This window comes from Idiotropiscis lumnitzeri, chromosome 6 (genome assembly GCF_059441095.1).
Source record: "Idiotropiscis lumnitzeri isolate Australia: NSW breed Sydney's pygmy pipehorse chromosome 6, RoL_Ilum_1.0, whole genome shotgun sequence".
In the NCBI taxonomy this organism is placed as follows: domain Eukaryota; kingdom Metazoa; phylum Chordata; class Actinopteri; order Syngnathiformes; family Syngnathidae; genus Idiotropiscis; species Idiotropiscis lumnitzeri.
Window position 1 is genome coordinate 5303914 of NC_142396.1, and position 20829 is coordinate 5324742.

Sequence of the window (20829 nt, forward strand, 5' to 3'; positions counted from 1 at the left end):
TGACTTTAAAGTCAGAATCCTTTCAACCTTTTTTTTTCATGGCCCCTAATCCTCTTCTGTACTCGAGAATATATGCTATAAAAAATTGTTTTTTTTTTTAAAAACGGCATGGCTGCGGTATTAAATAGCACAGTTAATGCTTTAAAGAATGGCTATTTAAACGCAAATGTTGCAGCAAAACATTTGAAAAAGACACAACATGCTTTGAGGCATATATTCTTTATCCTCTGCAAAAAAGAAACTTATTACTGTAGATTTCGGACTCACTCACAATTTTTCCCTTGTCTGCATGACTTTATTATACTGTCGGACATATTAATCCTGACACAAGTTGTTTATTTCTGTAACTGCTTTTTAAAATTATTTTCCACTATAAACTATGAAGTACAATGTTCTCGAGTGCTATTTGCCTTTTTACATTTTTTTTAATTTTTTATTTTTAGGAGGTTGGAATGATTTAAGAACATTTCCATTCATTTCAATGGTGAAAGATCATTTGACTGTATTTGCTTTAATATTGTGCTTCACCGATTGGCCGATTGGGTCGTTTAAGGGGTGAGCATTCATCAACCTCATTTATTCCCTAACCTGCACAAAAATCAATTAGCAGCATATTAGGTCGCACTCACCATATTGTCTCGGTGTCACCCTCTCAGTACGTCTGTCTTTTCATCCGCGGACTCGCTCAAAAACCTCTAACACTGGTGCATGCCACCTGCAGATGTCGGTCGGGGCTTGACATGCTATCATTAATCTCTAATGTTAGCAATGAATCCTCCCTCATTAACAGCAGCCAAGGGACCAAGTTGGCATTTGGTCAAAGGAGAGACGCACACGCACAAGCATAGGCAGAGACGTATGCACTCCCTCGACAACTGTTGTAGGTCAGAAGAACTCCTGTTGCGTACTCCTACCGAGTCCCTTATTTCATGCGTTTTCTCTTTTCTCTCTCAGTTTTTATCTCATTTGCTCACTCGGAGCCTGATTTACGAAAAGTATGTCCAGCCTTAAAACGGCCACAAACGTGACTGCTCATGCAAACACGAGGAAGCTAATCTCCTGAGCAGTCGAACTTTGAATTGCATCTGTTGAACCAACAAATTGTGTTTTTTGAGTCGCATTCATTGTTTTTTAAATGCCAGAAACAAAAACCTGCGTAATATATTTTTGATTGACTTAATACAGTTCAATTGCATTTAACTTTTGAGTCCAATACATTGGCTTTTAGTCTTTTCGAACTTTGTTTTCCGTTTCACATTTGAAAGGCCACCGACGTAGTGTCTGATGGCTGCCTTTGCATTAAATATAAAACACAGCACCCCTCCCTGATTGCCGGATCACCATCTGTGTAAACATGACAGATCTCATGAAATGAACTCATTTCTTTTTGTACAATGTATGACACACCCTCCCAATTTCCTCATATTTCCTATTTACACTACCGCTCCTCCTCATCCTCCTTTTAATAGATTATGTGACAACGCAGGCCATTATGTGCACTTCTCTTGTGTATACAAACATCTATTTGCTGTCTTCTTTATTTGGTGTACACACATTTATGCGCACACACTTTTTGGTCAGCCATCATGTTGCCTCCCAGCTTGTTCATGAGTTTTTGTTTGTCGACTCACAGAAACCCTGACGAGTTGAGAGGATAGTCATGGTTTTAAAACGAATTAAACCAAACTACCACGTGTACTTCTAAATGCCAAAAAAAGTCATCTATGTTTGGGTCTTGAGTTCCAGCTAAATTATCGTATTCTGCATATTTTTTTTAAATACTCAGCAGTAAAAAATGGGTTGGTCAGTTACCTAATTTGTAAAGATATACTTTATGCATGTGAGTGACTTTGATCCTAATAATTTTTTGCTTTAGATGACCCAAACATCAGAACAGTCCATTTGCAATGAATTACCCGTACCTACAATTACAGATGTAACAATTTTTGGGAGTATAATATCACGTATTCTATTATTTTGGCGCGGAAAGAGTTAAAGTCAGTTTAATGAGGGAATAAAATCCAATTTTAACAAGCGGACTATTGTAGAAAGAATCAAATAATTAAATGTTCAAACTGCATAAAGATACAAGGGCATAAACTGAAGAAAATTTCAGAATTATAAATATTCCCTGGACTGTTATAAGTATAAAGTGTTTTTTCCCAGCACAAATACATTTATAACGTCTCTTTTTTTTCGGAATAATGAATAATGGTCTATTTCTCCAAGATAAAGTAATTTTATGATAAAGATGAAGTTTAAGGAAGTTATTCATTACAAGGGAACTATTGGGTTGCTGACTCCCTCTAGTGGTATGCAGAAGAATCACTGAATAGAATGTTCCAAGTGCAACTCATTGCACATTTTTTTTGCCAAATCCGTACGGCTCGCCGTTCCCCAAGGGACCCCACTTACGACCGACTTGTGTCAAGGACCTTGAGCTGTGTGTGTGGAAACGAGGCTTCCTCGCCTTTTTATTCCCCATAAAAAAACAAAAACAACGGTGTTGCTGCATAACCTTGTTCCCATATAGTGTAGCTCCGATCTTGTTGCCATGGGTACCGAGTTGTGGCGCTCCAAGGATGTGAAGCAATTAGCAGGGCTTGATGAATGTGTCTGTTTTTCCAATGGCTCCTAACAACCAAGGCCAGGTGGAAGTGAAGTGTGTGTTCATGTGTATGCATGCGTGTGTGCGTACTCCACTGTAGTTCATTTACACATATGTTGCACATGTGATAATGTATTCCAAATTGCGCTGAGCCAAACGTTACGCTCTAATTATGGTAGTGCGTCTTTGGGGTGTGCGCAGTGTCACTTATTAGGCCCTGGCTTTTGTTTTGTAGTTCAACACCATGGTGAAGAAGACGGCGTGCTTTGACCATCTGGTTCAAGCCAACGTGAGGAACAAGAAGCTGCTGAAGGATGCCGTGCAAAACATCACGGCCAAGGGCATCACCAACTACACAAAGGGATTTGAATTTGCATTTGAGCAGCTCGCTGCGGTAAAGTTTCACTTCCTTTCAATATTTTTTCTTCATTTCAGTTTTGTGTTTCATTCCAGGGATTAAATAAGAATAAATTCACCAATGGAAAATATTAGCATTAATTGTTTTGTTATATATTACTTAATAAATGTATTTAATAAAAAAATAATGTAATTAGTTTCCTTTAATTTATTCAATGAATTTATTCAATTTCAGTTAACAGTTGGAATTTTTTCCTACAAATACAAGTGATTGTGTAGCTCTAGTACATCTTGGTATATTTGTTTTCTTTTAATATCGTATGCAATTTAGTTTCGTTTTTTTTTAAACATTTAAGAATTTCAATTTGTTTGTTTTATTGCTTTATATCTACATCAGTACGTGTTCTGCAGGGTATATTTGCATGTCACAATTTCTATTCATTTTTAATTGATTTCAAATCATCAACCTACTCAATGAAATTTACACATCTACTTTTATTCTTTTTTTTTTATGCAATTTGAGTATAAGCGTTCAGTCATCTATTCTATCGATGGCTTGCTGGATGAATGGTGGAGGGAATGACAATTGGAGTTTTGTCCTGATGTTTGCTGCCATCTGCTGGATACATTTGCTACTTCAACTAGAACGCCTTTTAGTTCAGCCACAACATGTGGTTTTACCGTTACATTTAACTAATACATTACTCAAAATTGAAATGACTTGGTCATATTAAATGAGAAAAACTGAAACTTTAAGTCCTGTCCATGTTTTTGTGTGTGAACAGACAAATATAAGCCGAGCAAACTGTAATAAGATCATCATGCTGTTTACTGATGGAGGAGAAGAGCGAGCACGGGCCATACTGGAGAAATACAACGGCGACAAAAAAGTTAGTGACACACATGACAGCATTGAAATGCTTGTAGTATAAAGGTTTTATAATAATTGTGTGGATTTAGGGACCATTTCAGAATCTAAGGAGATTTTCATTCAAATACAGCAACATATATATTGACATAAAAAAGCCATTCAAATTTTCTATTGATTTATTCCTTGCCTGACTCATTACTTGTTATTCCAAACACAACAAAAATTGCAATTATCCTGACGCTGTCATTTCGGTTGAGTAACGCAGCTCGCTTTGTTTTCTCTTCCTCTAGACTGCTAAAGAAGCTTTAGTAACAAGTTTGTGTGGATGTTGAGACCACTTTAAAATAAGTTGAGAAGGAGGCATGTTCTGCTTAATACAGGATGCGATCTTGCATCTTATTGGTAGGGCTTATAGAGACAGAAAGGAGCCATGCTAAGGAAACTTGGGTCAAAATGGACATCATAATGTTGTAGGTGAGGATCTTCACCTTCTCCGTGGGACAGCACAACTACGATAAAGGACCCATTCAGTGGATGGCCTGCTCCAATAAAGGTGCAGCATCATGCGCATTCACATTGTCCGCAATATGCCCCACATTACCCATCTCCGTGTTTTTTTTTTTTTTTTGTATTCACTACAGGTTATTTCTATGAGATCCCCTCCATTGGCGCCATAAGAATCAACACACAGGTCATTTTATTGAATGCTTTATACATGAGCATCATCCACTTCCAAATGTGACTTTTTTTTTTTTTTTAATTTGTCCATATTAGGAGTACCTGGATGTCCTGGGCAGACCCATGGTTCTTGCGGACAAGCAGGCCAAACAAGTGCAGTGGACCAACGTGTACCTCGATGCATTGGTGTGACGTTATTTTGCACTGTAAAGTCTGAATGTACCTGATCAGATAAAACAACGTGTGCTAAATCAAGATGATAGCGATGGTGGGATTATCAAAACTGTGGCAATTACCCAGTGCAAATTTAGTTTTCATGGTCACTTTTTATTATTATTTATTTTACTCTTAATAGGTGAGCAGGCAGGTAGTCTAGAGACCCAAATATTTATAAACAAGACATATATATTTTTTTTATGATAACATAGTCGGAGTTGTGTTTATATTTTACTCAGGAACTCGGTCTGGTCATTACCGGGACCCTTCCCGTCTTCAATAAGACCAAAACCAGAGACAGGAACGGAGAGGTGCGGTGAAGTTGACGCATGATTACAGATCACAAATGTACAGGAATCCACGTTAGAGGCCAGTTGATGTGTTTCCCTTATTTCTATCTCTCAGCATCAGAATCAACTCATCCTTGGCGTGATGGGCATCGACGTTTCACTGAATGACATCAAGAAGCTCACGCCACGTTTCACAGTGAGTGGAACTGAAGTCCTAAAAATGGCAATGCGAGTCGAGTTATATGATTTGAGTGCGCCGTCTCTGATATTTATTGAATACAATAATGATAACCTGCTTTTAAATGTTCTCTTCGTCAGATTGGTCCAAATGGATACTACTTTGCCATTGATCCAAACGGCTATGTCTTGTTGCACCCCAATCTCCAGCCAAAGGTAGGCTTCACGAGATTACACTTTACAGCTTCCAATGGATATTTGACTACAGTCTGATGTTAACCATTAGCTTATGTCGCACTAAAAATAGACAAATAGTGCCGTTAAAATTATAATTATGAATATAGTTCTGACGTCGGCCTTTGGAAAGTCGGTACACACGGCGTCTGTTTGGGGTAGTGCGCCACGTCGGAAAGTCTCCGCCGTTGTTGTGGCGTCTGATCGACCGATTCAACGTGTACAATCAGTCGGGCTGTCGGTTCAAATGAGCACTGTGATTAGCTGTTAGCTAGCGAATTAGCGCACTGAACAAGAACCGGAAGTGACAAAAGCGAAAGAACTGGGCATTTCAACTATTTCTCAAGGGAAATGTTCAGCCTTTAGCTGAAGCAAAGCTTATTCATGCATTTTGGTTTTTTAGCTCAGAATATCAAGACTGAACAGTTACGATTAGCTTTATTTAGTTACGTTTATTTTTTTGCCACTCTTATATTTTAACAACTCCAGCAAGCGTCATCTATGATTGAAAACAATTTTACAAAAACCTTTATCATGATTTTCCCAGAAAAGGATCCATAAGAGGAAGCTCAGACTCTATAATAAGTATGCCGTCACTTTTCATGAGGTGAGATCTTTCGGGGTTTGGCACATAAAAGTAGTCATTCGGTTTAGTAGCCCTGGATGTCTACGTTACATAGTTTACCACAGTTTTCTTTTTAGCATAACCTAGTTAGCGTTAGCATTTTGGTTTGTAGTTTACTTCCAATGTGACTTTCTAGGATGGCGTTATGATTAGACAATTAGTGTTACTTATTGCGTTATTGCAATATTGTAAATGTTATTGCTTCTACTCCCATCTTCGAATTCCTTTCATCATCCATTGTAGTTTTCTCATCCTTTCTCGTCTTCCTTCGATATATTTGATGTCTTATTCTGTCTCATTCACCATTGCTCGCCCTTGATCATTTATTCTCCCCCCCCCCCTTCTCTCATTTTCATGCTGAGACGCGTCATCTTTCATTGCACTTTTCTTTCCCTTTTGCTTACCGCCAAACGTAAGGAACTCATGCAATTTCGACGTGTCATTGAACATTTTACACACATTTTAACTGTGCATTTAATATGACGTAAGTTTAATGATTTTTTTTTTTTTAGGACAGTAATGTCCCATCATCCCACTGGCACTGTCTTATCTGCCACATACGCAGGCACTAGAATAGCAGCATCATTTTATACCACCATAAAACCACACAGATGTGTGTTATTTTAAACATGGCACATGACAGTGTCTCCCAAATTTTTTTCGTTTCAGGTGTTGTTCATGTTACGCAATCATTTGACAGCTTAGTAGTTTTGTGCAAGTGAATCATTCCCTTGCTCCGTTAACATTGGAGCAGAATTGCAAAAGTTTTTCATTCCCCGCTACAGTTCAAACCCAGTTGGAGATGCTTCGTAGCCATCACAACTGCTCCAACTCAGAACGGTTTTCATGGCAAGGATCTGTTGTTGACAGCTGAATGCTTGCTACTGCCATTGAGGAAAACAGCAAACTTTTAGAGCAGCCATCCACGCAAAGCCAGATAAGTTCGGAGGGACCTCAACATGCGCAAGTTTGATTCATCAAATGCTTCAGAGAGTGATACTTTACCCGTACCAATTTCAGGTTGATCAAAACTGGTTCTCAAACTAGCACCGAGCTGAATTTGGGGACAGAAAACCTCTGATCGAATGTAATTTGTCCAAATGATACCTGAAACGAATTAGAAAAAAATCGCAGTGACTTTTGGGACACCCTGTAGTAAGGAAGTTTTACTCAAATATCACTCAGATGATTTTGTGTACCGTTTTTTAGCTGCTGTACGGACTCAATTTTGTTTCTGTGGGATTATGAAACCTGGATTTTCAGTGCAGGACAAAGTGCCAAATTTAAGATCTTCATTATGCTGCGTATAGTATCAGATATTCTATCAACAAAATAAGCTAAGACTAAAGAAAATAATATCAGCAAACAATTTAAAAGTAAAACCATGAGTTGTATTAGTCGCACAATAAAAATACCACCACGTTCTTTTTTGTAGAATCCTAAATTCCAGGAGCCGGTTACTCTCGACTTCCTGGACGCCGAGCTGGAGAATGACATTAAAGTGGAGGTACTTTTTGGCAGCAACCATGGTGTTGTTTTAAAAGCGGAACCATCCTGCGACGTGATTCTTAGAGTACCTGTGAGTAACTGAAATGGTGCAAATGTCACCCTGCAGATCAGGAGAATGATGATCGATGGCGAGACGGGTGAGCGCACTATTCAGACCCTGGTGAAAACTCAGGACGAGGTCAGAGTTTTGATTTTCAATTACAAAAAAAATCTTTTTCAATTTTATCCAGCTGATTTACAGTTTGATATTCACATCATCTTGCAGAGATACATTGATAGAGGAGTAAGAACATACACTTGGGCGCCGGTCAATGGAACCGATTACAGGTGAGTCAGCAGAGCTCTCTTGAAGATGCTGTTTTCATTGTGCTACATTTCAGACTATGCACTATCCATCATCCATTAACTCAGTTTTAGTTACTTCAAAAATTATTTACTTAAATTGCAAAGTCCAATTCCAATTACCGTACCGTATTAGCTGTACATCTTTAGCACTTCATCTCAGATCAAAACACCCTGCTCTAGTTACCACTGGGCCTTGCAAGCCAACACTGCTGGAGTGTGGTGCTTCCAACTAAATGTACTGTAGAAGTTTTGAGATAAGAAAAATGTCTGTAAAGATAACTCTGTTTAGATTGTATTCAAGGATCAAAGAAAGTTATTAGAATAGTCTTTGAATTAAAATATACGTCATATTTGGTGATTTTACATTAATTCGCAGATATTATTCAAGTAAATATCTGTTAAAAGCTTCACAAAAAAATAGTAGTTGAAAAATGTGATTCATCGCAATTAATTATGGAATTTTTTGGCGAATAATTTGTTGAAAATTTTAATTGCTTGACAACACTAATATACATATATATATAAATATATATATATATATATTTATATATATATATATATATTATGCAAATTTGAAAAAATGTTCTATTAACATCTTTAATTGTGTTTCAACCAATTTACGAGTTATATATATTTTTTAATTTTGACGCACAATATTTTCTCTTTTACGGAAAATAAATCTCTGCTCCACATTCTCGGCCTCCTTGACTACTAATAATTGGTATCGGTATCGGCTCTGAAAAAAAAACCATATTGGGCTATCTCTAATCAACAGCAACCTCATTGTTGTTTCCGTCAATGAGCAATCACTTGCGTGAAATCATCTGCGTCACTATCATTGACATCATCATCCTGGTCATCAAACACCGGCGTCTCCCTAACCAAATAAACAAGTTGTCATGTGGCTTTCTTGTGCAGCCTGGCTCTGGTTCTGCCGAACTACAGTGAGCACTTCATTCAAGCCAAGCTGGGCGATGACATCCAGCAAGCAATGTGTGAGTGCAACACCATCCATCATCAAGTAAACTGCATTTTCATTTCCTTTTATTGGCCTTTCACAAGCAACTCCCGAACAAATTCTCATCGGGTCACCACTGTTGCTTCCCAGCTGGAACCGCAAGCCGCTCCTTGTGAGCCGCATCCCCGACGTGCTTTTTCTTTTGTAGTGTAACCCGCTGCTCAGCGGCCGTGCACTCCCATGCATAGTCAAACACACGAACCCCTTGTGACCCAGTGACCCAGCCCGAGCGCTGAAGTTCTTTTGATCCTCCCTCAACTTATTTTGCCTTCCTCCTTTTCTTTTGTTCTGACCTGCTCTGAGGCTTTTGGCTTCTATCGCTTTTGTCTCCCTGCGCTCAACTTTTCCAACCAGTTTGGACAAAACGTAGACAGCAACAATGAGATTAAATGATGTTGATTATTTACACCCGTGGTTCTCAAATTGGGGTCCGTGAGCCTTGGGTTGGGGTTCAGCAAAATCTTAATTCAGACAAAAGCAGTTTTTGGCACAGAATTCAGTCCCGGGGGACTAACCGGCAAAAAAAGGGTCAAGTGCCCAGCTTATAAACATGCAAAAAATCCACAGAGTTTTGCATTACGGTTCTTTTTACTAGAAATAGTTAGGACGGTAGATATTTGTTTATAACAGCTAAAACTTCTACTTTTGTTTTCAAGGTATAGACAAAAAAAATCTGCATTGATTTGTGCATTCCTTCAGGTACGATTTTCTACTAAATTCTTTGCTACTTTTGTGTCTCTTCTCTGCTGGACATTTACAGCTTCATCTTGGGGCAAGTACTCCCTCTTCTGTCCTTTTTTTTCGTAACGATGTGTTGCTTCGGCTTCTTGCACGCTTTTGTCCTCTACGTGTCTGCGTGATTATTCCATTTAGCGCTCTGTTGACAATTACTTACAGCTTGAGGATGCCTCGTAGGATATTATTAGCGGTCAAAAAACAGCGAGTTCAGCGTAAAAAAACATCTGCCTCTAGTGGATTTTCATCACTTTGATGTGTCTCTACAAAGCCGTTCGGCTAATGGCGCAGTTATCCCAGTAGATGAGATTTTGACTGAGTGCTTTGGCCCTTGTGTCGATCCCTTGCCGCCGTAAAGAGCCCGTCGACGTTTACGAGGCCGTTAAAAGAGCTCAAAATCCGCCGTGCTGTTAAGGCATCGACTCGAAAATTCAGCGCGCAGCCATCTTAAAGGAGACAAATTGTGCTTTTTTTTTTTCCCCCCCTTCAAATTTAAAACAGTTGCCAGTCGCTTTAACAACACCGCTGTCTGTGACAAAACACGGATCTAAGATCTTTGCGTTTGTAGAACACGGACACACTCCCCCTTACAGCCTACTGCTGGGTCCCGCTTTTGTTCCTATGACGACGAAGGGCGTAGCCACTACATTGAGCCCAGTGTATGAAAAAATAAATAAATAAAATAAGTGTTGACCTATGACGACAATAAACCATTTCAACTTGTGGAAGCAGCAGTTTGTGCACTATCCTGTGATATTTTGTGTACGGGCACGCGGTCATCGTCAAATCATGCTTTCGTTACCATGACGACCAGGGGCGGAGTTAGAGTATTGCGTCAATAATTGGAGCAGACAAAAAAAAACCAATACAATAACAGCAGTCTTACAGTAATGCTAACATTACTCATATTTACAATATTTTTTTTTTGTTTTTTTTTTTTTTATTCTACCGGTAGCAATAACGCAATAGTGACGTCTTCACTCGTCTGTATTGTTAATGAGTGTGCACAAGCGTAAGATGTGAAACTAGAAATTGATAATTAGTAATTCCAGAAGAAACTGTGTAAAACATGACAAGCGTCAACTGACCAGATGTGTCCAGATTTTATTTTATTTTTCAACTTTTAAAAATCACCAAAGTCCTGCGTGTAACGTACCAAAGCTGTGATGTGATGTCGGGCACTGGAATGTTGCGGCCCACCTCGGTCGTATCTTTTGTCTTGACGAGGAGCTTTTGGGCAAATCAAACTTTTAATGAGAATCAATGGGTAATGTTTTGTGCGGAGCTGCCAACCCTTACAGCTTGTCTGTATTTTTATCGGGAAATCACCGAACTCCATGGCCGGGAAGGCCATTATGAATTTTCGGAAAATAGGTTAATTTTCCTGTCCAGGCCATCAAGGCAGCCATCTTCAACACCCACATATCACCATTTCAGCGCCTGACCGCTGTACGCCATGTCTGTGTGGGCTTTCGCCAGGTACTCAGATTTTCTCTCAAATTCCAAAAACATACATGTTAGGTTAATGGAAGACTCTAAATCAGGGGTGGGCAAACTTTTTGATTGGTCGGGCCACAATGGGTTCTAAAATTTGACAGAGGGGCCGGACCAGAAGAAGATGGATGGAGTGTTTTGGTAACCTCACCTCGTCTGAGAAAAAAAATACATTTAATTTTAAATGAAAGTGAAAGTGAACAATATATATATGTATTTGAAAATCCACAGTATTTAAAAAATAAAACATTAACAAGGTTTATTCATTTAATTTTTTTCAAGTTCGGTGGGCCGGATTAAAAATAAAATAAAAAAAATAAATAAAAATTGATACATATTTAAAAAATATTTACATTATATTATCAATATTTTTATTTCATTTTTTGTCTTCAAGAAAAGGGGCAAAAATCATTAATGGGGATCAACCCGTCACTACTGAATTTCAGGCACGCCAGAGACCCAGCTATTTGAATACAACATATTCACAAGTCAATTTTCCATCACGCCACAGCCGGACCACCACTAACATCTCCCTAAGAAAAAAATCCCCCCCACCCCCCCCCTCCAAGTAGTACTAAATTAACATGCGTTCCTATACCAGGGGGTGCTATGTACAGTGCGGTGGAGCTAGCCAATAAATCTGCCTGTCATCTTTTTACGCGAAGGATGTTGTTTCATCCCGCAGCACATTTCCATGACAATGTTCAAAGTGGGCCGTTCGTTGATGGCTTTTGCAGACTGCGCCACCGCGCCAACTGAGTACACGCTCGTGAATGACAGCAAGTGACGCCTGTCTTGTCATTTACGAGATTTTGAATGCTCCTCTCCAGCTTGGAGATATTTATTTTTTTCTTTTCATGTTTACGACTGTTGTTTCGATGCATGCTCTGATATTTTAGTTGATAAGCAAATATTTTCCAACTACTTTCTCACTTTCCTCCTCCTCTCCTCCTTCTTCATGGTGGCCACAGGGCAAATAGGCAAGTATTTCATTTCTTATGAGACGCCAGTATTTACCACTCTCTCTTTATCCAGCACCTCATATCTGTCCAATTTGTCATCTAAGTGTTTGTGTGTCTGTGTGCGCGCGTGTGTGTGTGTGTACACGTTATTGTCATTATCTGGGAACATAAATTGCACATACACATTTTTGTGGGGACCAAAATGCTGGTCAAGTAATACAAAATAAGTGTGTGGGACTGTGTGTGCGTAAGTGTGTGTGTGTGTGTGTGCGTGCGTGGGTGTGTGTTTGTGTGTGTGTGTACAAATTATCACTATATGGGCTTTTGAATCTGACCAAACCGCTAGTCAAGTGATGTAAATAAAATCTGTGTGTGTGTGCGTGTGTGTGGGGGGGGGGGGGGGTGCGCGCGTTTGTGTGTGTTTTCCAAAGTGATGGAAACCCTCCAGATGGAGAACTTCGACAACTTCGGTCACACCTTCATCGCTCCACGGTGAGTGTGCCGAGCCCCGTCCCCTGCCCACTTTACCGGACTCTGAACGTAGCGTTGCGCATGCCGGAGCAAACGTGGTGCCGAGAGTGAAACTGACGGTTGCTGTTTCTTCAGGGAGTACTGCAAAGAGCTGACGTTGTCGCTCAACAACACCCAGTTTCTCCTCGATTTCAACCAGTACATTGATAGGAACACTCCAGATGCATGTGAGTCATGCATCTCTCTCAGTGTTTTGATTTTTTTTTTTTTAAATACTCGCACTGATGGTGTTTCGGCCTTCATCAATGTATACTGAGTGCAATCGTTTAAACGTGAGACTTGTGTGTGTGTGTGCATGCGTCACAGTCTATTTTCACATTTGAAGTTGTGCAATCTTCACCCCTGTGCTTGGCATCTGAAGGGCAGAGCAGCTCATTTGATGAGTCAGGTCTGAGCAGGGTGACATCAGGCCCGATCGACTGAGCTTCCTAGAAGCTCCGTGTTGTCATTCTACGAGGTGACTCATCGGGTTTGATTAGTCGTCATCTAATGGATCTCATCGGCCGGTATAGCTTAGCGCCATTATCCTCCTGCTAATGGTGGCAGCTATCCCTGATCCATTTGGAGCCAAGGTCACTCTCTGCTGCTGACTTTGAAAAGTTTGGAGTCCAAAACAGGGGTGACCAAAGTCTGACTGGGAGTCATTCACAGTTGAAGCGTTTTAGTATCGAGAGTAGGGGTCTCCAATCCTGTTCCTCAAGGATCACTATCCTGCCTGTTTTCCATCTGTCCCAGCTACAACACACCTGATTTAAAGGATCAGTTAATCAGCAAGGTCTGCAGATGCTGGATAACGATCCTGATCATTTGAATCAGGTGTGTTGCAGCAGATGGAAAACAGACAGGACAGAGGCCCTCGAGGAACAGGATTGAACACCCCTGATATAGACAAATCGCAATTGGCCAATACGTGATATCACACTGTTGTAATTTTTGCTTGTCTCTTATTAAAAAAAAAAACAAAAAAAAAAACGTTGCTTGCTGGGAGTTGCTAAATCGACCAAAAACATCATTGGTTGGCAACAATTCACACACAAGTTTCTTGCTCGCCACTTTGCATACATACATATTAGAAGCACAACTTTCAAAATAAAAGCATCACTTATTTTACATTTACTGTGACTTTGTGGTCACTGTGAGGGCCTTTAAGAGACTGTAAGTGGGCCGGATGTGGCCCCAGTGCCGTACTTTGCCCAGGACTGACCTATAGTACTGAATCCATTTTAGCATGTGGCATGTGACCGCACCCATTTTTCTTTTATTTTTCTGTATGTGGGCCTCAGTGGAACAAATTTGGACATCCCTGGTCTAAACTATTAAAGAGTGATAAATGTTACAATCATTTAGCCTTCAGTGACATCGTTGCTTGCTTTTCTTCCGTTCATTTTGCCATCACAAGCTTGCTTGCGAGCCGAGCTATTGAAGCTGTGACACGCGTGATATGTAGACGGCATCTGTCTCCAATCACAGGCAATGTATCCCTTGTGAGTCGACTCATCCTGGATGCAGGCCTGACAGCCGAGCTGGTTGACTTGTGGAGAGAGCAGAAAGTGTGAGTAGGACTCGCCCGTATTTGCAGCCGTCCTGCATTGTCTTGTGACATGCATTCTGTTTTTGTAACAAAATGTTTTTGGCCCGATAGTCAGTGTATGTGTTGCGCACCTAGCTTAACCGCAAAGCAAACGACGCTTATTGCTACCAGACACAAGTAGCGCTGCCAGGAATCCTTTCAAAAGATGTGTAACAATGTTCCGTATTCCATACGATGCAACCACTCACTGACTGTAAATTACGAGCGTGCGCTCAAATTTAAATACTATATCGGGTTCCATTTGGGACTGCTTTCCACCAAGTTGAGGTTCCTCGCGGCTGCAATGCGGAGCATCATACTCCACAAACATGGCAGGCGTGCTGCCTTGAAAGCAAGATAGTGAATCACATTGTTCACAGGACATAAGGAACCACCCTGCCACATTTTGAGAAAATTCGCAATTTATCTACCCCATAGACGTTTTGTGCGGCAGAACACCGTTTTTCATAATTAATCTGTTAACTATCTTACTGAAAAAATATAGTAGACAATGAAAATAGGCAATCCGTTTGTGTTTGACATTTTATTGTGAACCATTGTTAAAACCGAGTTTCCAGTACTGCCCGCCATTTTAGAGCATTCAAGAATCAAAGAATGTTGCGTTCTCTGATGGTAGAAGCAGAAAACCCACCAATTAAAAGAGTACACTTTTTTTTCACAAGAAAAAGTTTGTTTTTTTTTCTTTGGTAAACATCAGTGGAACTAATCAAAAAGCGGAGACAAACCTGTCGAGCAGATCAATGCCTTGGACCATAGCCGCAGGCCAGGATCCGCCCCTTCCACTTTTGCCACATAAGGTGACAGGGTGTTTGAGTGTGAGGTGCATGAACCTGTCCGACTTCCAGCGTGTTGGCATTTCTCACACTCATAACGGATGTGATGAGCCAAAATTCACACCCTATTCATTATCTTCAACACAAAAGCTATGCTGAACTCCAAAATGATTCAACGCTGCCATCTACAGGGAACTAGTTTTTTTATTAAGGTGGTTTACAAACGTGAATTTCAAAGACAACCTGTGAGGCCCTCTATTACAATTAATTATCCATTGAAAACCGTACTTGACGGATATATGCGTCGGTGGCATTAAACTGTTGGATTGGAAGAATATAAACATCTAAAATAAATTAATATGTATTGGAAAACAGCGGGCATTGGCATTTCAATGAATTGCTTCATATTATCATTGGAAAGGCTCTACTCATACAAAAATAAAACAGGCATGGAAAACACTTTGGGAGGCAAGGGAGATGAGTCGAATCCAGTTTCCGTTGGGCTCTGGATTCACATTTTGGGTCCCAAGTTCCAATGGTCCTCTCGACACTGACAAGTGACTCTGGTTGTGAAATTCAAGAGTTTCTTTTTCCCCCAGCTGGGACTCACAGATGCACTGTTTGTCAGCGTGATCCACTTCGAAGCTTGACCGTGTTTTTCCATCCTCTCAGGAATGGGACGGTGGCCAGGTTTGTAGCCACAGACGGAGGAATCACAAGAGTCTTCCCGAGAAGGTACCCTTGCTCGCCTTCCACGTTGTTCTTCTCTGACGCGGTCAAATTAGCCTGCGAGCTTTCGCCAATTATCTGGGAAGGCAAATATGTGAGGTGAAAATTGAAAGGGGCTATGATATTTTTAGTCTGAGCACATTTTGGCTGCTCCAGTGGCTCTTCAACATGAAGGATTAGGCCCATGCCGGAGATAGATCAATCCATCCATGTATGCATGCAGTCATGTGCCTTTTAGTTTCCTCGATTTCCTCGTCGTCTTTGCTCCGCATGAGTGGTCTAATGTTTCCACTTCCTGATCATTTCCATGTTTATTTGTCACTTAAATTATGACAAAATACAGTAATCCCTCATTTTTTGTTGTCAATTGAGACCAGAACCCCCACGAAAAGTGAAAAACCGCGAAGCAGAGGTTGACCTTTTTAAGATGATTACTTAAATTTTTTATTTTTATAATTGTACGAGAGCCAGTGGTTGTGTAGTGTACAAAGTCAGCTCATCTATTTGAAACGTATGTTTCCGCCTTTGCCGATATGGCTGTATTTTTCGTTCTTTTTTTTATTTTTATTGGGAAAAATCTGCAAAACACCGAAACCGCGAAAAGTGAAGTGCGAAGTGACGAGGGATTACAGTACCTACGTGAATTACAATTGTGATTGGTTCATCCTGAACAAAGGGACAACCCTGTTATGAGGGTGTGCACACTTTTGCAACCACTATCTCATTTGCTTATTTTTACTTACCATCTCAAAAAAATATATTGAGTTGCACAGATTGAAGAGGTTTTGAAATAATATACTATGGTCTCATATTTTTTAATATCACAAATATCTGGCAGGGGTGTGTTGACTTTTTATATCCACTTTAGATAAAGTAGAATGAATGTCTGTCAAATGGACATTTTTGTCACCATTTAGCCCCTTATTAATAAAATCAAATATTACGATGGCAGGAGAGGACATAAAACTTTTAAAACTGATCAATTTTGTCCACAGTATAACTGGAGGATGAACAATAGCGACACATGAACTGATTTCAATGTTTTTTAGTGCCGGAGAAGACTGGATGGAGAACCCAGAGACATACGAGTCCAGCTTCTACAAGAGAGCCCTGGACAATGACATATACATTTTCACAGCTCCATCTTTTAACAGTAAGAACCTTGCTTGCATGCGCTTTGATGCCGGAGCTTTTTTTTCTTTTTTCATGGTGGTCTGGCATCGAGCCACCGCGCCTTTGTAAGTCAGCCCAAACCGTCCTGGCGAATATCGCACTCGTACGCCGATGACATCATGCCTTTTATACTCGGTCTCTTCCCGGCTTACAGTATGTCTGTCAGCACTCATCCTCTGCCTCATTCTTGGACCGTAAGCCTCTTGCTTATCTCCGCTAATCTCTCCGGCAGACGTCAAGGGAGTCAAACAATGAGTGTGATGCAGTCGGGGTAACACTCAACTGGATTAACACATGGGGGTTCAGGAGCTCCACCGGGCTCAATGTGAATTACAAGCGTTGGAAGCGTTCCCCCGCTATGGATGACAATTATTCCCATTTCTAGCCTGTTTCTGAAATGTTGGCTTCTCCGGGCCTTTCTGCCAAATGTGCAGTGATTACATTCAGTGTTCCCTTGTGCGTCCTTCACTCAGTTGCAGCAGAAGGCCGAGAGAACGTGTTAGAATCTGGTATCCTCGTCAGCAAAGCCGTGGATCTCACCATCAATGAAGTCACACTTAAGCCGGCAGGTCAGTTGTGCTTAATCCCACATCGATTGCTGTTGCTTGTAACAAAGACTTAAAGTTAAACCTGGAATCGCAAATGTTAGTGGAGCTCACTTCCCCCCCAAAAAAGATATTAATCACAGAGCCTTGCAATTAAAGTAAAAAAAAAAAAAAAGTCCCTAAATAATACGCATACAACACTTCAACAATTACTCTGTTGAGCTATTCACAGAGATTAGGCAAATTGAATTTGTCTTGCAGTCCAGATGTTTCGCTTCCTGAGCCCAAATTGACACTTTCCAATTTAGAGAACCAAGAAACATGCAACCACCAAATTGCGTCATTCGAAAATGTAAGAAAGAAAGAAAAAACCTGTTGCAACTCTTTGTTATTTTTGCTGCTGGTCTGCTTTTCAGTGGTGGGAGTGAAACTCAATGTCACGTTCTGGATGAATAGTTTCATGAACGCCACTCTTAAAGAGAATGTAAGTGATGTACACACGGTAATGCGTATTTATTATTATTCATTTTTACACATTAAGGCAATCAATTAACTTTTTTGTCTTTACTTTAGTGCAAAGATGAGATCTGTGGCTGTATGAGGAATGACAAGGTACAACAATGCATGTTTTAAAAAAAAAAAAAAAAAAAAAAAGTAGTACATCAGACTTGAATCTAAACTATTTTGCCCCTTTTCAGCATGTAGACTGCGTGATCTTGGATGATGGTGGCTTTCTGCTCATGTCCAATCAGGATGATTACATCAGCTTGGTGAGTTTCTGTAAATTAAAAATTAAATTCTCATTTTAACTGTATGCAAACAATTAAAGTTCAGTATTATAAGTTTTTGTTTCATTATTTCACATCAAATTCAGCTAAGCTATAAGTATCTCGTGTAAAAAAATCGAACCGAAAAAATCCCTTTGGAGTTATCTTGAGGTAGTTGGTCCAATAGATATTAAGGAATATCACAGGATGAAACTTTTAGCCATGTCGTTTGGAAAGGTAAAATCAGAAACTTACCAAGTCAGCTATTGCCTCTCGCAGGACTGCATCAATCTCCTACCAAGGTCAGGCAAAGGACTCATGGCTAAATTACAAAGATGGCTTCCTTGCTTGCTCTGAGCTACTTTCAAAGCTCCTCAATGACGTAGGTTCATCTGTGCCCCTCCGAAAGTACAACATCAGACGCAGGAGCATGATCAAAGTTCAGCTTCTGTCAGTCGGGGATGCTTTATTGAAGTGAGTCTCTCGTGGATGTGAGTCTCTTACACTGAGATACTGACTCCAGACTGCTGTAAGTCCCTCTGGTCCAATGTTAGTACAGTATAAGAATGTGATTGTGATTCATGTCAGTGTCATGTGTTATTATTTCATTATATATATATATATATATATATATATATATAATATCTAAAAAAATTATAATTATTTTCTTATGGCTAAAAAAAAACAAAAAAACGTGAATCAATGATCTTTTGTATATCCAATGTAGATTCTTTTGGACCGGCTGGTCCTATTCAGGCAACTATCCGACAGTAGTGAACACTCTGGCATTTTACAACAGACCATCTGCTTTACATTTTTCTTTTCCTCCTCTATTGGTTGGCTTTTGTATTTTCATGAATAGAACAAACAAACAAATGACAGTGGCTCTGAAATATCGGTGGTGTATTTTTTTTATGCATGAAGGCTACCTTAAGTCACATAAATTGCGACTATTTTCCTGTAAAAACTTTTTACACCACTCTTCCGAAAGAAAAAAAGAATGACTCCTGTGTGGCCATGGCAGGAATATAATCATGTTGCATAACATCTGACATTGCAGAGCGGAGCAGGGGGGGTGGAAAGGACATGGCGATAGCCCACTCCATTACATGCACCAAAGATGTGTTGACAGCTGCCTGCTAAAAAGGATTATCTGCGTGTGACTGAGCTTGCCAGGCAAATTGGCAATTCTGGAGAATTGATTCACTGCCATGCAAAGCCTCGCTTCGGCAGCTTAAAAAAAAGTTTTTCCAAACTGAGTGTTCCTTCTGTGTGTCCAGATAGGTCAGTTTTTTGGAGAAGTGGATCCTGTGCTGATGATCAACCTGGTCAACACCTCTTTGTATTCCTTCAACAAGACCTACGACTACCAGTCCGTTTGTGATCCGGAGAAAGACAGCAAGGCTGCGGCGGGGCCGCGCTCTGTCTATGTGGTCGGTTGAGCTTTGGATTTGCTTTGCCATTTGGTGGGGATTCTTGAAGGATTTTAACCTCCATGTCTGGCTTTCTTTTGTAGCCAAGTGTTGCAGATTTGCTCAATATTGGCTGGTGGGCTTCTACCGCTGCCTGGTGAGTGTATTTGTGCTTTATATTCTGCATACAGTATATCAGGGGGATTATTTTCCTGCCAGAAGAAAGTCTTGCACCGTCGACCTGATCGCATGGGAGGAGTTTTCTTTCGTTTGGTATTTTCGCGAGAGACGCACGACGCAGAACTACTGAGGTGTAACATCTCTACCAAATTCACAATCACACTGAACTTTATATATAAAAAAAAAAAAAACGAAACCTTTAGTCCATGGCTATAAAACAATCACTAGAAAGACAAACTAAGCGAGGCTTCCTTTGCTATCTGACCAAGTATAACGAGCTCAATGTGCAATGTAACTTTGAAACGTTGCATTTGATCGTCATAATGTCGTCACAAAAATTTGCCTTTCGCGATTCGGACATTAATGGACTTCTTGGACTTGAATGCCTCTTGAGTTATTTACAGTAAATGATGTACTTTCAAAACTGTGTGTCCAACTGAAATAATAATTGTCCTTGTGTAGGTCCATACTCCAGCAGCTCTTCTATGGCCTCATGTTCCCCAACCTTCTGGAGGCCGGTGAGCAACATCATTTTTGTTCTTCTCTCGTGACGCCCTTTTCCACTACCTGCTCGATATGGTTTTACTACCATAAATGTGATGTTTACCAGCGGTCCCCAACGTTTTTTCCGCCGTGGACCGGTACATCCAAATCCATAACTTTTGCGGACCGGCAACCGTGGGGCCAGTGTTAGGATGGTGGGTGTCATGGTGAGTCGTGTAACGCAACAGGCACCACCAAACAATTATAACGTGCTTGAACGAGCAACACCAAAACTGGGCTATTTTGTCGCTATGACAATAAACAAGATGCCTTATATTTATATACATATTAGGAGCGCCTACCTGAAATGCATCAACATGCGTCACATCATTAATGGACGTAACAGAGAGAAGCTGATCACTTCAAAATAAAATATTTTTCAGCCCTGACTAATGAATAACTTCAAAGTACTCCAAAATGTTTTTTTTTTTCATTCATCTGTGAGCCTCAGTGTCGCTCCACGATC

At 40.2% G+C, this 20829-nt stretch overlaps 1 protein-coding gene across 6 annotated transcripts in view; it reads left to right on the forward strand.

Annotated features, from left to right (window-relative positions):
• Positions 1 to 20829, forward strand: part of cacna2d1 (calcium voltage-gated channel auxiliary subunit alpha2delta 1) — a 69151-nt gene that overhangs the window by 38778 nt on the left and 9544 nt on the right. For 2 of the 6 annotated variants that reach the window (XM_088297789.1, XM_088297788.1), the window contains exons 11-35: positions 2844 to 3002; positions 3751 to 3855; positions 4311 to 4389; positions 4478 to 4527; positions 4611 to 4700; positions 4970 to 5041; positions 5136 to 5216; positions 5339 to 5413; positions 5979 to 6038; positions 7507 to 7563; positions 7672 to 7743; positions 7831 to 7892; positions 8829 to 8905; positions 12551 to 12611; positions 12726 to 12817; positions 14121 to 14202; positions 15687 to 15749; positions 16793 to 16896; positions 17390 to 17485; positions 17878 to 17945; positions 18035 to 18073; positions 18160 to 18231; positions 19509 to 19661; positions 19745 to 19797; positions 20283 to 20338. In XM_088297789.1, the coding sequence (XP_088153915.1) occupies positions 2844 to 3002; positions 3751 to 3855; positions 4311 to 4389; positions 4478 to 4527; positions 4611 to 4700; positions 4970 to 5041; positions 5136 to 5216; positions 5339 to 5413; positions 5979 to 6038; positions 7507 to 7563; positions 7672 to 7743; positions 7831 to 7892; positions 8829 to 8905; positions 12551 to 12611; positions 12726 to 12817; positions 14121 to 14202; positions 15687 to 15749; positions 16793 to 16896; positions 17390 to 17485; positions 17878 to 17945; positions 18035 to 18073; positions 18160 to 18231; positions 19509 to 19661; positions 19745 to 19797; positions 20283 to 20338 (1978 nt within the window). Of the gene's footprint in view, positions 1 to 2843; positions 3003 to 3750; positions 3856 to 4310; positions 4390 to 4477; positions 4528 to 4610; positions 4701 to 4969; positions 5042 to 5135; positions 5217 to 5338; positions 5414 to 5978; positions 6039 to 7491; positions 7564 to 7671; positions 7744 to 7830; positions 7893 to 8828; positions 8906 to 9688; positions 9719 to 12550; positions 12612 to 12725; positions 12818 to 14120; positions 14203 to 15686; positions 15750 to 16792; positions 16897 to 17389; positions 17486 to 17877; positions 17946 to 18034; positions 18074 to 18159; positions 18232 to 19508; positions 19662 to 19744; positions 19798 to 20282; positions 20339 to 20829 lie in introns of all 6 variants that reach the window. The other 4 variants (XM_088297794.1, XM_088297790.1, XM_088297792.1 and 1 more) reach the window with 3 other exon arrangements.